General features: G+C 41.0%; 1 protein-coding gene across 4 annotated transcripts in view; it reads right to left on the bottom strand.

Annotated features, from left to right (window-relative positions):
* Positions 1-72: 72 nt before the first annotated feature.
* The window catches only part of LOC106568339 (tyrosine-protein kinase Fer), a 40,057-nt gene continuing 22,591 nt past the window's right edge, over positions 73-17,538 (bottom strand). For 3 of the 4 annotated variants that reach the window (XM_014138600.3, XM_082960512.1, XM_082960513.1), the window contains 11 exons: positions 16,276-16,465; positions 15,227-15,322; positions 14,333-14,539; positions 13,744-13,866; positions 12,211-12,267; positions 11,944-12,059; positions 11,589-11,683; positions 11,350-11,473; positions 5,759-5,913; positions 5,377-5,499; positions 73-4,529 (listed from right to left, as the gene is read on the bottom strand). In XM_014138600.3, coding sequence (XP_013994075.1) covers positions 4,393-4,529; positions 5,377-5,499; positions 5,759-5,913; positions 11,350-11,473; positions 11,589-11,683; positions 11,944-12,059; positions 12,211-12,267; positions 13,744-13,866; positions 14,333-14,539; positions 15,227-15,322; positions 16,276-16,465 — 1,423 coding nt within the window. In that variant the 3' untranslated portion in view covers positions 73-4,392. The remainder of the gene's footprint in view (positions 4,530-5,376; positions 5,500-5,758; positions 5,914-11,349; positions 11,474-11,588; positions 11,684-11,943; positions 12,060-12,210; positions 12,268-13,743; positions 13,867-14,332; positions 14,540-15,226; positions 15,323-16,275; positions 16,466-17,538) is intronic. The other variant, XM_082960514.1, reaches the window with a different exon arrangement.

The raw sequence follows: 17,538 nt of genomic DNA, 5'->3' as shown, positions 1-17,538 counted from the left end.
TGTATTCTGAATAAGGATTTCAAAGATAATGGTGTTCATTAATTTCTCCACCTTCCCAAATCACGTGATCTGTTGAATTCAAAGAGCCAAAAATGTTTATTGCAAGTACACAGTATAAACAATGACAGGACATGATTGTGAAAGCTAAATCTAACAAGGGGGCATACAGGTGTGTAATAGCAAACAAATGTAAGGACATTTGTAAATTACAACCACACTAGCTACAGTAATTCTTACTACATAATATGGGCTAACTATAACAATGTGATACTAATTCAAATCCAGTGCATTGTTCACTTGTTACTTTAGATCTGGTGTTTATTCATAGGGAAGCATGTTGGGCTAAACAACAGTACCATTGTGTCTTTTTAACATGGCCAAAAGTGCAATCAAAACAAGGTCTGTTGTGGCAATAAATATCCCAGCTCTTTAAATTAGTCTGACACACATCAAATAACAATATGCTTTAGGAAAAGAGCTCAGTAATGCACATAGTGCATTTGGAAAGTATTCAGACCCCTTGACTTTTCCCACGTTTTGTTTCGTTACAGCTTTTTAAATGTAAAAAAAAATCCTCAATCTACACACACAATACCCCATAATGACAAGTCAAAAACAGGTTTTTAGAAATATTTGCAAATTTATAAACTTTACATAAGTGTTCAGTAATTTGTTGAAGCACCTTTAGCAGCGACTAGTCTTGGGTGTCGCGACAAGCTTGGCACACCTGTATTTGGGGAGTTTCTCCCATTCTTCAAGCTCTGTCAGGTTGGATGGGGAGCATTGCTGCACAGCTATTTTCAGGTCTCGAGAGAGATGTTTGATCAGGTTCAAGCCACTCCTGCGTTGTCTTGGCTGTGTGAACCTTCGGCCCAGTCTGAGGTCCTGAGCACTCTGGAGCAGGTTTTCATCAAGGATCTCTCAGTTCACCTTTCCCTCGATCCTGACTAGTCTCCCAGTCCCTGCCGGGTGAAAAACATCCCCACAGCATGATACTGCCACCACCATGCTTCACCGTAGGGATGGTGCCAGGTTTCCTCCAGACGTGGCATTCAGGCCAAAAGGTTCAATCTTGGTTTCATCAGACCAGAGAATTGTGTTTCTCATGGTCTAAGAGTATTTTAGGTGCCTTTTGGCAAACTCCAAGCGGGCTCTCATGTGCTTTTTACTGAGGAGTGGCTTCCATCTGGCCTCTACCATGAAGGCTTGATTTGTGGAGTGCTACAGCGATAGTTGTACTTCTGGAAGGTTCTCCCATCTCCACAGAGGAACTCTGGAGCTCTGTCAGAGTGACCATCGGGTTCTTTATCACCTCCCTGACCAAATCCCTTCTCCGATTGCTCAGTATGTCCGGGCAGCCAGCTCTAGGAAGAGTGGTGGTGGTTCCAAACTTCTTCCATTTGAGATCGATGCATGGCACTGTGTTCTTGGGGAACTTCAATGCTGCATACATTTTTGGTACCCTTCCCCAGATCTGTGCCTCGAAACAATCCTGTCTCTGAGCTCTACGGACAACTCCTTCGACTTCATGGCTTGGTTTTTGCTCTGACGTGTCCTGTCAACTGTGGGACCTTATATACGGTTGTGTGCCTTTCCAAATCATGTCCAATCAATTGAATTGACCACAGGTGGACTCCAAGTTGTAGAGTAATCAAGGATCATCAATGGAAACAGGATGCACCTGAGCTCAATTTCAAGTCTCATAACAAAGGATCTGAATACTTATGTAAATAAGGTTTATTTATAATTGGCAAAAAAATGTAAAAACCTGTTTTCGCTTTGATAGTATGGGTTATTGTGTGTAGATTGCTGAGATGATTTATTTAATCCATTATACAATAAGGCTGTAATGTCAAAAGTCAAGGGGTCTGAATACTTTTCGAAGGCACTGCATCTTCAAATGCTGTAAAGTTGGCCTTGGAGTACATACTGGAATGCTAACGTTAATGCAGCACAATACTTTCACATTGAATTGTGAAGCTTAAATACACTTTCACTCAAAAACAAATGAGTGACAAACTGAAAGAGAATTCCATTCAACACAAGTGTAATAATGGTCTGTATCATGTATTGGCCAGTAATGTAGAGCAGATTTTTCAACTACTCATGGGGACATCTAGACTTGGTCACTTTGCATGAGAAGAATACAAATATAATTATTTTTTAACCATAGAACAAATTCTATAAAAACAATCAAAATACTGGCAAATATTTTAATACTCTAACAACAGGAGACAAACTAATAAAATACTCATGATACTATAAGTGTGTCAAATAAATAAGAGTTACTGAAAAAGGTATATGCCTTTCAAATGTGTTAAACAGAAATATCTTGTGCTCATCAACCAGTAGTTAAGATGTAAGCTCCCTTCACCTATTCATTCTACACCTTTTTCTTACTAGATTGTCTGGAATGCATTTATTTATTTAAATATCAGGAGGTAATTTGACTGGAGAAATTTAGAAAATAACTGTTACTGCTGTCAACGAACCAAAGCCTGTGTCTCAAATGACACCCTATTCGCCATATAATGTACTACCTTTGGCATATTAGTGCACTATATCGGGAATAGGGTGTAATTTGTGACACAGTAAGATGAAGATACAGGATAGATGAGCAAGAGACATTGTATAATGGATAGGAAAGAGGGTTTTTCCAAAACTCTTTTATACATATACTAAAAATGTACAATCATGCAGATTCAGACGCAAAACATAGACAATGTTCTCTTTATCAAATACATCATTGGAAGAAACAATTCCAATAGAGATACACACATAAAACGTGACCTACATTTGCATAAAATAAAAGTTATAGCATCTACAAGTATTTACAAAATACAGGAGGAATGTTTTTTGAAAGACAAGAGTTCCATCAATCTAATAGGAGTGAAACTGATGGATGGATGTGACGTGTTACTTCACAGAAGATGCTTTTGAAGACACGCTTGGGCTGTCAGCACAAATGGCAAGGAGCTTGGTTGACATAGAAACAACATGGCACCCTCAGAGAAATTACATCATACAGGATTGGCTGGAATAGCGAATATACTATATTAGGGACCGGAGAATTACCGTGCAGTAAAACTGTAGACCATAGGTATAGACTAGGCCCCAGAGTTCTCTCTTGGTCATGTTGCATGGTCAGATACAACTCCTGGCGCTAAGTATACTTAATGAAAACAAGTTCATTGTTCATTGCTGAATGCATGTCTATCAACAATTTAGAACAGTAGTTTATTTAAAAAAAAATGGAAGTAAATAATACCACAAAAATGAATGCATGAAAAATGGAGCTCCTCAAAACTCTCGTAGCTATGTAAAAGTGGACTGTTTTTGACACAAAATGCTAAATTCACATTTCAAGTCAGATGGTACATTCCAATTTTCAAATTATGAGTATTGAGCTTGTAACAACAGAGACCAAAACATAGAAAATAGTCAGCATTCTGGAGGGTCTGAAACATTGAATAATTCTAAGTAAAATTATATTAATTCTAAATAAATGGCCTTATTGCAATATTTCTACATTACAAAGCCCAAACAATTATAGGAAAAGGGTGTCACAAATTGCACTTATCCTTGTATGTTAAACTCAAAGGTTTTCTACATTAAATAGTGGGCGTGAAGAGAATACTTTACGAAATCTTTGGACAGAAATGATTCACAGGTCTCAAATCAAACTGTCACATCACAATAAGACTTTACAGGAAGAAGAAAATACTTCTTGCTGAATGTCAAAAACAAGACACTATACCCTTAGGTATAAACTGTTACGTCCTTGGGTAGGAACTGGTTCTCAAACCCCATCTGTCTCTGAAGACTGAAATGAGCTACAGAGTGCATCTAGACAGTCTTTTTTAGACGTTGCATGGCTACACGGAGCACCAGACTCCTTTGCATCATATTACTCATCTAACCTTAACAGGACCAAACTCAGGGCCCCAAAAAAAAAGAAATTGTGACATTTCTCATTATCGTGGCTATGCCCGAGTGATGACCAATAGCAAAATGACAGAAGTCATATGTGCAATGGAGCATGATGAATTGTATCTATTGTACACGTTTGCGTGGTTATGTCTCAAAACACTTTTAGTTGCAGAGGTTCAGTAAGACAAAGGAACAGAAATAAAGGAACACCAGGTTTAAAAAAAATAATACTGTCATTTTGACAATGATCCAAGCTAAGCAGAGATCTCTCTCCTTGATAATGGCTCAAAACAGATGCCTAGGCAAATAACACAGTGATTTTGTGACAAGGTATACACCGTGAGTACAATCACGACAAGTAGCATCAAGGCTGTAACGTTCTGTGGTGTTTCTCTCAGGTTGTAAGGGGGTGATCCCCTGGATGTGATGACATGACCTGGTCCACCTTCCCCTAACAGGTTGCTATTTCTTCTTGATCGAGGCCAGTTCTTTCTGAAGGTCGGCGAACTTTGGCCGATTTTCAGGTTTGTACTCCCAGCACTTCTGCATGACTTTGTAAATCTCCTCAGGGCACTTTGTTGGACAGGACATTCTGTAATCTAAGATGGGGGGGAAAGACAGACACAGAGGGAAAATGTCATTTAATTTCCTAGGATGGATTGAGGCAGTATAAATCGGGGGTATAAGTTTAGAGAACAAATGACCATCCAACGCAGTTCTCTTCATGACTTCTTGTAGTTCAAGTAATTGTCTCTATAGGGCCAACTCCAATGCAAAAGAACAGACAGACAACCCCCTTAAAGTAATCCTTTGAGTTCCCTCATCCAGACGAACACTTCTTGTGCTGACGTTACTTCCAGAGGCAGTTTGGAACTCGGTAGTGAGTGTTGCAACCGAGGACAGACGATTTTTACGCGCTAGGTGATCCCGTTCTGTTTCCACTTCACAATAGCAGCACTTACAGTTGACCAGGGCAGCTCTAGCAGGGCAGAAATTTGACGAACTGACTTGTTGGAAAGGTGAGCTCTTCAGTAAGGCCATTCTATTGTCAATGTTTGTCTATGGAGATTGCATGGCTGTATGCTCAATTTGATACACCTGTCAGCAACGGGTGTGGCTGAAATAGCATAATCCACAAATTTTAAGGGCTATCCACATAATTTTGGCCATGTAGTGTTGTGCCGTCTTTTATCATTAGCAAGACCTCACAACAGGAAAAATCGTAAGGTACAATCTGTTGACGACTGAGGGAGGGTTCACTTATGAATCATCTTGTCAAGAGGTGAAAAAAATACTGGAGAACAGACACCTCTGTCTACTGGCCTGACAATAAGCAACAGAGGAGTTGGCTAAAGCACAAACAGATCCAGCTACCAGGCTAATAGAGATATGCTGGCAAATAAGGGAGATCAACACAACACTCTGAACCCTTGGAGGTCTTCTTACCTTTCTCCACTTGCTCTCTGGCCTGCTGGTTGGTCATCCCTGGGTAAGGACACACTCCTAGACTAAACGTTTCCCATAGGAGGATGCCAAAACTCCACACATCACTCTCCGAGCTGTATCTCCCTGGAACAATGACCAAACACAACCCCACTGTCTCAGCCATCAAGTATTGAAGAAATGCTGTGTCATCAAGAAGAATTGATCAAACTATACTACCTCCTGCAGAGCTACAAATCATATTCTCCCAAAGGAACATTGCTATTGAGAGTTATTTCTACAGTAGTTACCCTTTGAGGGGTAAGGCCTATGCTGCTGTTAACCTATACATCTATTTGGGGCTTTGATAAAGAAATTGGTGAAAAAGAAAGGCCCTCCAGTTTACCATAATTCAAAGCCTCTGGAGCTGTCCACTTGATGGGGATCTGTTTGAGGCCAGACGACGAGTAGATCCCATCGTCCTCTTGTCTTGACATCCCAAAGTCGCTGATCTTCAGCAGGTTGCTCTCTCCCACCAGACAATTCCTAGCCGCCAGATCCCTAAAGGGAGATGGACGGGGGGAGGGATAATAATATAATTTCACTTCCACTCTCCCTCCATCCTCCTCCGACAAATGTTTATTTGTCACATGCGCCGAATACAAAGGTGTAGACCTTACAGTGAAATGCTTACTTACATGCCTTTAACCAACAATGCAGTTGAGAAAAATAAGTGTTAAATAAAAAATAGAAGTAAAAAAAAAAGTTACAAATAATTGAAGAGCAGCAGTAAAATAACAATAGCGAGGCTATGTACAGGGGGTCAATGTGCGGGGGCACCGGTTAGTCGAGGTAATATGTACATGTAGGTAGAGTTAAATTTAGTGAGTGAGTGAGTGAGTGAGTTTATGACAGATGCTAGCCATATTGGCCGACAGGAATACTCATCATGGACATTAACATTTTCATATTAACAATATGCCATGAAATAAATGACTGAAATAGTAGGCAATCAGGACACCTAAAACCAACCCGATTTGTAACAGATGGGGAGCCCCACTACCACTGTCCAAGTTAAGGTCACCATACTGTCTTTAATCTGATCATGTGAACATTTCTACTTTGCAGAGAGAAAAGTCATCCACCAGATTTGGTTGGCCCTGCTGCAGGTGGCTGGGATGACCCGTGTGTGTGTGTGTACACTACAGGGTTGTGTGTAAGTATGTGAAAGTGTGTATGCCCCGTATATGCGTGGGTGCGACGTCCATGCGTACACACTCGCAGGACAGATTGCGCCCTGCATCCCTCCCATTTCAATTTCATAGCCCTCATCTGCAGCCCCTCTGTGAGAAGAGGCCTACAGCTACACCGGTATTTGTCAAAGCGCTTCTCCTGTCATTTCTGCTGACTGCCGGCACCGAGCCACAGAGTTGGGCTAAATTAGGCTGTCACTCAGGGAGACTGGCCCCGGTGAGATAAGTAAGAGCAATGCACCGGAGATGATTTGATAGCCCCGCTGTGCTGAGATAAATGTAAGACTGATTGCAGCAGCAGCTGCAGCACCTCTCTCTCTCTTCTTGCGACTGTCTGGCTTGCTGGAAATAGTAGTTTTCACCTGAAAACACAATCTCAAATTGGCCTGGATAGAGAGATATGGCTCAGGGCTTCGTGTGTTACCATCAAAGGTGACAGTGTTGTAAACTGCATTAAGCAGAGAGAGATACATGTTGACCTCTCACATATCTTACTTTAGGGGGCCTCCTGGCATTACAGAGGTGAAGACATTTCATGGGGTTTAAATTCAGTTAGATTTGTAAATCAAAATCAAATTTTATTTGTCACATGCGCCGAATACAAAGGTGTAGACCTTACAGTGAAATGCTTACAAGCCCCTAACCAACAATGCAGTTAAGAAAAAAAAAAGTGTTAATGATTTACTAAAATAAACTGAATCATAAATAAATAAAATAAAAAAATTATTAAGGAGCAACAAAAAAATAACAGTAGCGAGGCTATATATAGGGGGTACCGGTACAGAGTCAATGTGCGGGGGCACAGGTTAGTCAAGGTAATTGAGGTAATATGTACATGTAGGTAGAGGTAAAGTGACTATATGCATGGATAATAAACAGAGAGTAGCAGCAGCATAAAATGGGGGTGGGGGGGGACAATGCAAATAGTCCGGGTAGCCATTTGATTAGATGTTCAGGAGTCTTATGGCTTGGTGGTAGAAGCTGTTAAGCCTTTTGGACCTAGAGACTTGGCGCTCCGGTACCGCTTGCGGTGCGGTAGCAAAGAGAACAGTCTGACTTGGGTGGCTGGAGTTTTTGACAATTTCTAGGGCCTTCCTCTGACACCGCCTGGTATAAAGGTCCTGGATGGCAGGAAGCTTGGCCCCAGTGATGTACTGGGCCGAAGGCACTACCCTCTGTAGTGCCTTGCGATCAGAGGCCGAGCAGTTGCCATACCAGGCAGTGATGCAACCAGTCAGGATGCTCTCGATGGTGCAGCTGTAGAACCTTTTGTGGATCTGAGGACCCATGCCAAATCTTTTCAGTCTCCTGAGGGGGAATAGGAGTTGTCGTGCCCTCTTCACAACTGTCTTGGTGTGTTTGGACCATTCTAGTTTGTTGTTGATGTGGACACCAAGGAACTTGAAGCTCTCAACCTGCTCCACTATAGCCCTGTCAATGAGAATGGGGGTATGCTCGGTCCTCCTTTTCCTGTAGTCCACAATCATCTCCTTTGTCTTGATCACGTTGAGGGAGAGGTTGTTATCCTGGCACCACACTGCCAGGTCTCTGACTGCCTCCCTACAAGCTGTCTCATCGTTGTCGGTGTTCAGGCCAACCACTGTTGTGTCATCGGTAAACTTAATGATGGTGTTGGAGTCGTGCTTGGCCATGCAGTCATGGGTGAACAGGAGAGGACTGAGCACGCACCCTTAAGGGGCCCCCGTGTTGAGGATCAGCGTGGCAGACGTGTTGTTGCCTACCCTTACCACCTGGGGGCGGCCTGTCAGGAAGTCCAGGATCCAGTTGCAGAGGGAGGTATTTAGTCCCAGGGTCCTTAGTTAGTGATGAGCTTTGAGGGCACTATGGTGTTGAACGCTGAACTGTATTTAATTAATAGCATTCTCACGTAGGTCTTCCTTTGGTCCAGGTGGGAAAGGGCAATGTGGAGTGCAATAGAGATTTCATCATCTGTGGATCTGTTGTGGGTCTAGGGATTCTGGGATAATGGTGTTGACGTGAGCCATGACCAGCCTAGTAGGCTTCATGCTATGTTAAGAATAGTTTAATGTATGAAGTCGTGTGTCATATATAGAAGTAAAAATAAGAACTTAACTGAAATTCTATTCAAAGCATGAGCAATCTTTTGAACATTAGACAGATAGGGCTATTTGTTGGAATTAGGGCTGTATACTGTATTTTACTACATACCGGTATTACTGCATGGACTGGTTTGGGCTTTTACTTTACCATCTATAATGGTATTTCAACGTTTGGTTTGTTAAATGTGATACTCAACTCTGCCATGTGTAATGTCCGTTTTTATCTTTTACTCCGTTTGCTACTTGAGTCTTTTCTACCTGTCCTCCTGCATGCTGCTTCCCACACCAAGCCCTGCCCCCTGTCACTCAAGGAGAGCACGTGGTTGCTCAACCACGGAGTCAGAGCACTTTCTTACCATTTACTCTGCATGGTCAGATAGACGTGACAAGAATGCTGATTTCCACAAGCTTTCTATAGTTACACTATTAGTTTGTGTACCTTACTGTCTGCAAACTACCGTCTGCTAGTTTGTCTTTTCTTAGCAAGTTGTGCCTTGTGGATAAAATTAATTATGTTAGCCACTAATGCTAATTGCTCATTAGCTGGCTTGCTAGCTAGCTTGCTTGCTAAATGTACTTAGTCAGCAAACGTAGCTAGCTAATATAGCATGGTAGACAGATATTTCACCGGAAGTATATGTATCCGCTTAGCGTTTCGACGAAGCCAAGTGTCAGGCAGTGGGAGAAGCTGGAACAAGATGGATTTCGATTAAACATTTGATCTCAACACAGTTCTGTTCCCAAAACTAGAATCTATTACGAGCAGAGTGGATGAAGTTGTCAACTTTACCCTTTGCTAAAGTAAAAAAAAAAAATGGCGATGTTTAGAAGGAGTGCATGGCTAATTGAGTTATTGCACACGCGCACATCAGAGTAGGCGTTTCCTAACAAAAGTATGCAAATGTAGGCTACAATGAACCAATAGGATCTCGCAAGCTCGAGCCCAGCTCCTTGCTTGTTCTGCCCACTATGACTCTTTGTTCCCATTTGAAACAATGGGCTGTGGTCTATCTTATCAAACTTTAGTACCAGTGCTGGTGTAGGTCTAGACAAGCATGCTGTTTGTGCAACGGCATCGTCTAAATCAGAGAAGAATAGAGTTCGCCAGCTTGTAGTCCTAAAACCCGGAAATGAGTTACCTCTGGTTCATTCAGCCATCCCTATGGGCAAATAATAGGGTTTTGGGATAAACCCCCAAAATAAGGTCTGAGATCCTAGGAGATCTTATACGTTTTGTTCTATGAGATAATATCAGTCAGTTAACATGACCTTTAGAAATGATGAAGCATTGGTGTGCTTTGTGCTTTTTTAATAACATAAATTCTTCAAAATTCACAAAAAGTGACGTTAGCTGATGAACTCATAGAACAAAACGTATATCTCCTAAGCCTGTGTTTACCACTAGAGATGTGACAAAGGGACAATTTTGCTTAACGTTTCAATTGCAATTTTTTAACATCGGTTTTCCTTTAACACGACAACAAAAATTTAGCTGACACTTCGAAAAAATTCAACATCAATTTACAATGCAGAATAACAGCCCTATTAAATATGTATGACTGCTAGACTGAACACACACTTGCAGCATTAGCGAAGAGACAGAGCAGGCAAGCCAGAATGAAGGAGAGAGAGGCAGAAGAAGGCAGAAGTGTGCTCATATGTTTTGGTAATCTGCATCTTGCAATGTCTTGTTTTACATGCCTTGCAAATACACCAAGTAGCCTCTTCCTCTCTGGTTTTATTTGAATTACACAACTTCCCCAGGCCTTTATAGCCTATTGGCTATAACAAGAAAATAATGTTTTGTGATAACTGAACTGTGATTTTAATTAAGTGAAGAAAAAAAACATTGTTTTCGGTTAGGGATTTTTCTTAACACTAAGGACCCCAACTTTGTTTAAACGTTTTAGCGTTCACACCCCTATTTATTCAAAAACCTTCCAAAAACCCCATTAATTTCCCCATAGGCTTTGACCAACGAGCCATGGTTGAGTTAGGGCCTACAAAAAGTTGCCATTACTATTTCTCTCTATAAGCGAAGCACGAATATGTTAGCTAGCTACACGAGGACAGAAAACATGTAATGTAATATCTAATTAGAGTCCCCTGGAAACACTTTGGTTCCTTCCCTCTCAATAATTCATCCCTGGTTTATTAATTAGTTCTTATGTCAAACAACAACAATGTATTCAAGGTGCTGCCCACTATATTCCAACTATAAAATTAGAATAATCATTATATTTCCACGATTCCAACAGTTCACAAATTAACTAGGCCTAGATTTTTGCCCATTTCATGCAGCCCTGCGTGGCAACGTGTGGAAATGATAAAAAAAAGTGCAGGAAATGCAGAAATTGATGAAAACACTGAAAATTATTTTTGTTTGAAGTTGGATTGAACCATATATGGAGAATGGAGAAAGCCCCATTGAAATCACTTACAATTGCTGTGTTGCCACCCTAGGGTTATAAACTACTCCAAGTATATTTACAACTTGTAATATTCAAAAACATAAAATACCATCACAAATTTGAACAAATACTGTGATATGATATTTTGGCAATGTCGCCTAGCCCTAGTTGGAATACTCTATAGAGAATAATAAACATACAATATTCCAGATTGATGTTGACAACGCTAAAACAAGGCGAAGATCTCCATACCTGTGGATGCAGTTTTTGAGCTCGAGGTAAGCCATTCCTGCAGCAGCATCTAAAGAAAACTTCACCAGCTGTTTGGTCTTCAGGTCTTCCTTCTTCTTCCGTAGAAACGACAAGAAGTCCCCTCCTTCAAATAGGACATAAAATGTATATTCACATTTGTAACACAGTGTTGTAAACACAATTACTTTGGAAATTGCACACTACAACGGAGTCCTAAAAAGTTATGCTACTGGACTTACCTGACACTAGCTCCATCACAATGTAAATAGGCTGTCGTTGTGTGCAAACGCCTATCAGCTTCACAATGTTTGCGTGGTCATATTGCTTGAGGATCCTGAAGAAACAAGAAAGTACCAGTATGAGATAATTACATAACTGTCAAATCTCTAAACACCAGATTAAAAGCGTGTGAAGTGAAATAGTGTTAGATGAGTGAACGGACATTTCAAGGTACTTGATGGGACCTGCAATTGATTGACAGCAGACATTTTCATCCACTATATTGAAGGACATGTGGTCCTCTAACCTGGCTTCTGATAGGAACTAGGACATTCAGCGCATGTGGCAAATAAAAATGTGATTTTGTTGTCTAACCTGGCTTCTGATAGGAACTTAATCTTCAGCTCCTGTGGAAGATCCTCTTTACATGTTTTGACTGCCACAGGAGTCTTGTCCCGCAATGTTCCTTTGAATACCTCACCAAAGTTGCCCTAAGAACAAAGAAAAACAGAGATACAGTAACAGAAGTTGGTTTAATCAAACATATATTGACATGAATGATGATGAATGTCAAAACTAATCCAAGATAATATCTGTCCTACAGATGTGGTGAAAATGAAAAGGATATCTAAAATCACTCACTTTGCCAAGGAGCTCTCCAAGAGTAACATCCTCATGGTTGAGTATCCATTTTTTATCCTACAAAAGAAAACATAGGCAATTGTAAACACAAGACACAGAACATCCAAGCAGTACAATGAAAAACATACAAAAGCTACTGTGTAACATTGGAGCACTGACCGACTACTTTATATTCAGAATTACTATAATCTGAGGTACAATTACAAAAAAAATTTTTTCAAAATCAACCACAAAAAACCTTGATGCCTCAAAAACATCAGAAAAGGGAAAATAATTGAAAAGTCTTTCCATCTTTGGCCCAGCTCAACATAACACATTCCAATGGCCAGTCTCATCGAATAACACAATGATCAAATCCAAATCGCATTCTTCCAAGAGCGAGGTAGTGCCTAATGGTCAAATTTCACCGCTTTGCTATGAAGTGCTTGAAGAAAGACCATTTAAAAACACTTATTATTCCTAGGCTTCAGCAGATCCATTACAGTAGTAATGACAACAACCATTAGCCCTGTGTTGGTGATGGCTGAGGCAATTAAAACACCATTATGTTCATCACCAGCAGGCTAGCTGAACAGGACTCGAGGTCTTCTCTATGATTAAACCTGGCTATTGACAGTGTTGGCCTATTTTTGCAACACAGAGCAGATATTAAAAAGACATTTGCACTATTATACATGAGAAATGTGTCCTGAAAAACATCATACAGATCTGGAAACCAGGAGTTAATACTGTCAATTAGGGCAGGGAATTTCCAGGGACCTCACGATACGATATTATCATGATACGATATGTATTGCGATTCTCACGATTCTATATGTATTGCGATACAATACTGTGATTTTAATGCGATTCGAGGGATGAGAGCCATGAGAAAACAAGTTTTGATCAGTCAGGGAAATAAAAGTTCTGAAAGCAAATTGGATCCTTATTTAAAAAGAAGATTGAGAACATACTGGAGTTCTGGTGCAGATACAGCCAACTAGCGCAAAACTTATATTGTAATAGTGTCAAAACGATACAGGTTGTCAAAAATAATAACCTGATATTTTCCTGTACGTATTTTTCCCATCACTACCATTGTCAATGGGCAAGGCGTCTTCTGGAGCACAGTATGATCACTGTCATTCAAAAGAGAACAACCTGGTATTGTAACTGGTATTGTAACTGTCTGAGAAGCTCTAATACATTTTTTATGTTTTTAAAATGTTTGATTAAAAAAAATGGTGTAGTTAAAACTTCCAACAAAAAGTTGTTCAACAGTGATCACAGCACTTTACTGATTCAAACTAAAATATTTAGTTGATGTCAGAAGGGCTTATTCCTGACCATCTATTAGCCTCCTGCCACAAACACCACAAGATAATGAACAACCTAAGCATATTGATGAGTTTCACAGTGTGATTAAAGGCCTCCATGACAGCTTGATGGCTTTAGCAATAATTACATTCCCACCCCTGTTGTGAGACCACTCATTGACTTTAGATCTGAATCACAGGGTGTATGAACAAAGATAGGAGAGCAAATATGTTTTACCTTGACGACTGGGTTTAAAAGCACCACCCCAGACTTCTTGGTAATAACTTGCTTTGAAGTGTAATGGTGTTCAATTAACTGAGGAATGGTTGGGAAGCCAGTGCCTTCAAAACGATACTGGTTCTGTGGACAAAGAGGAGGCAGAGAGCATGGGATTGATTCATTACAAAGTTAAGTTGGAAGCTTTTCGAATCATCATCTTTTGTGTTACGGAAACAACTTTACAAGCAATTACTAGTAGCTGTCATCTGAACAAATTAAATTAAAAACACATCAACCATAGAATTCCTTGCCAATTAATTTCCGTTTCCACCAAGGTGCCTGTGATCTCTCGTCTCTGTGTCTTCTTAACAGACACAAAGCAACCATTGGCTGACGCACATCACATCAAATATACCTGACTACACCTTTATATTTAGTCTCTTTTACTGCTGAAACCTAGTGGCTCTGCAGTGAGACAAACACCTAGCCTGGTCTCAGATCAGTTTGTGCCATCATGTCAACTCCTTGTCATGCCAAACATGACTCAAACAGATCTTGGACCAGGCTAAGAAACGCCTTTAGTTTATTCAGAACAAGTAGAACTCACGTCTGCAAACTGGATGATGAAGTGTCTCCGCTGTCCCTCTGAGAAGACAGACAGGACGTACTCGCCAGGCTTGCCGTGGCTCTCCCGGACCAGGAAGTCTCCCTGCTCTTTGAGCAGCTCCTGGGCCTCGGTCCTGGGGATGGCCCCATGGTACCACTCCTGGTCCCCCAGGGGCTTCTCACTAGTTGGGATCACGTCGAAAAACTGCTGGATACGCACAATGGAATGATATGACATGATGATATATAATGATATGATGATTTGATAATGAAAGTTAGGGATCAATCATCAATTCCTGTTCAACTGCCAGTCAAGAGAGCTATAAGACCTGTCACTCCACTCAGATCAAACAGGCACAATTTGGATGCAATATGTATGATACACATATAAGAATATTTTGAAGATAAATACACAACGCAGAGGATGAGAGGACGAGAGTACTAGAATTAATGGTCAATAGGAGTTGGGTTTCAGTTCAACAGCTGTTTAGAATCTGTGGAATGTCATTCCTGAACTCAGAGCTGTGTGTACCACGTTGTCATTGGTCTGTACATTGAGTCGGGAGCAGGATACTGGTTATTTGGCCATTGGCCCAGTGGTACTGCAAGGACTTCTGATTAGTATACCCCAGGCTAGGGTGGGGGGTTATAAATGGCATCCTGTTCTTTTGTTCAGTGGAGAAATGCTGAGGACAGAGGAGACTGAACATCTACCTACCAGCATAACATCTTGATTTGTCCTTCTCAAATAAACACATTTTTCTCCCTCTGATTTGTTTTGGGGTCTGTGTTATTGAAGAACATCAATTGCTAACACACAGGATAGTTTCCACACTCACTACACAAGAACACAATACTTTTAAAACCTGTTTTTTTAACATACTTCAGAACTTACCGATGATGAGCCAAGGACTGATTTGGGAGAGCGGAGGATGCCGGCTAAGGAATGACGCAAGGTGTCAAACTTTGATGTCCTGTCTTTGCCTTTGTCCTGAAAATACAGACATATGGTTGAAAATCTGTTGAGAATAAACAGTTGAGCAAGCCGAATACAGTATACTATAGCGTATAGAGGTTTCTAGCTATAACAATGTGCTTACACTGCCCTCCTCTGCTCATCCAACTCTCTGCAGAGAGAGCTAGAGTTGAAAGGAGGCTCAACAGCAACACCATAGCATCTAGCACATACTGCAGTCAACAAAATGCTTTTTATCTTGCACTCATACACTGCCCCATTCAAAGCCAAATATCTCAACGTTGGTGAAACATGTTTCCCATTTCACTGAAATGACTGAACCAGTGGAAAATTGGTATGCAACGTGTATCAGTGTTTTTCTTCTGAGCTGGTTTATAACGACACCATCTGCTTTTAAACAGGAAAATGATTGACACGGAGATACATCTATTTTTAGATCGACATTTCAGTGACATTTGATGAGAAAAGTAAAAAATAGTTTTCATGAAAGTTCAAAGATTCAGCACAACAGAGTCCTTTAGATTTAAAAAAAAACAACTGATTTGCCTGAATGAGTATGTTCATGGAGACAGCAGAAGACAAAGAAACATTCTGGCCTACTACTATACAATGAATAGAAAGCAGTAAACTGACACAGTACCAGTATGTGTAAGTGTATAGAAGTACATTTTAGCCGAAAAAGTATCTAGGGCTAACAAAATCATCAAGCAAACACATTTAATCAACAGACCCTATACAGTATCTCTGAAAAGGTCAGAGACAGAGGAGTTCATAGTAGGACAGTCTGAGTGGAAAGTGCTGCATTCCTTCTGATTACAAAGGAAGTAATATCCCGGAATCCACACTGATGTTCTCCGTTTCACCATGGTTCACAATCACATAACAGATTGGATTCCGACTTGACAAGTAAGTCCTTCCTATTCAAAAACCAACAACGGTCAACTCCACAACAATAACCACTCACTCACCATGGAGTTGACGGAGCGCGCGTCGTCCTCGTAGTTGACCATGGGGGGAGGCTCCTTGCCCTCGTTCTCCTGCATCTTGTGGTCAAGCAGGTCCTTCTGGGCGCCCAGCTTGGCTTCTGTGCAGCGTAACAACTGGACCGTTTGCCTCAGCTCCTCCAAAGACTGCTTCTGACTGAGCAGCAGCACCGCACTGATGGAGGGAGGGAGAGATGGAAAGAGAGAAGTGGAGAGATTGAGACAGAGAGAGAAAGAGAGAGAGAGATTGAGACAGAGAGAGAAAGAGAGAGAGAGATTGAGACAGAGAGAGAAAGAGAGAGAGATTGAGACAGAGAGAGAGAGAGATTGAGACAAAGAGAGAGAGATTGAGACAGAGAGAGAAAGAGAGATTGAGACAGAGAGAAAGAGAGAGAGAGATTGAGACAGAGACAGAGAGAGAGAGATTGAGACCGAGAGAGAAAGACAGAGATTGAGACAGAGAGAGAAAGAGAGAGAGAGATTGAGACAGAGAGAGAAAGAGAGAGAGAGATTGAGACAGAGAGAGAAAGAGAGAGAGAGATTGAGACAGAGAGAGAAAGAGAGAGAGAGATTGAGACAGAGAGAGAAAGAGAGAGATTGAGACAGAGAGAGATTGAGACAGAGAGAGAAAGAAAGAGATTGAGACAGAGACAGAAAGAGAGAGATTGAGACAGAGAGAGAGAGAAAGAGAGAGATTGAGACAGAAAGAGAGAGAGATAGAGAAAGAGAGAGAGATTGAGACAGAGAGAAAGAGGTCAGGCTCTGACGCTAGTCTGAAATCAAACAGTATTACAACTACTTAATCCACCTCTCGGAACAAGGATGTGGAAAATTATTTTCTAGTTTGCGTTCCACCAGAGGGATATATAGCCTACAGTGTAACCGCTGAGCTGCTTCTGTGCTCTGATTAATGGGTGTGAAGACATTTCACGCAAAACAATTTAGTCAAACACCCAACAAACATTGCTGTGGAAGCGGAGGTCCGTTTTTAAAAGTGACGCTTGCCACAGAAGGGATAAAACCTATAGGCACAATTCTTCACAAAAAACAACTTCACAACTGTCCTAATCAAATGACCATCACTTCATTAATGTTTTCAAAAAGAGAACTTCAGACAGGATAAAAACTAGCCTAGGCCATACAACCAGTCCTCATCCTTAATCACACATGTAGCTGAGACTTCACATGGGGATGACTGGACAGGCCTGATAATATCATCGTATCTTACAGGGGATTATCCAGCAGACC

Source organism: Salmo salar, chromosome 13 (assembly GCF_965601325.2).
Source record: "Salmo salar chromosome 13, fSalSal1, whole genome shotgun sequence".
Lineage (NCBI taxonomy): Eukaryota > Metazoa > Chordata > Actinopteri > Salmoniformes > Salmonidae > Salmo > Salmo salar.
Note: the sequence above shows the minus strand (reverse complement) of the source record. Positions and strands in the feature narration are given on the sequence as shown.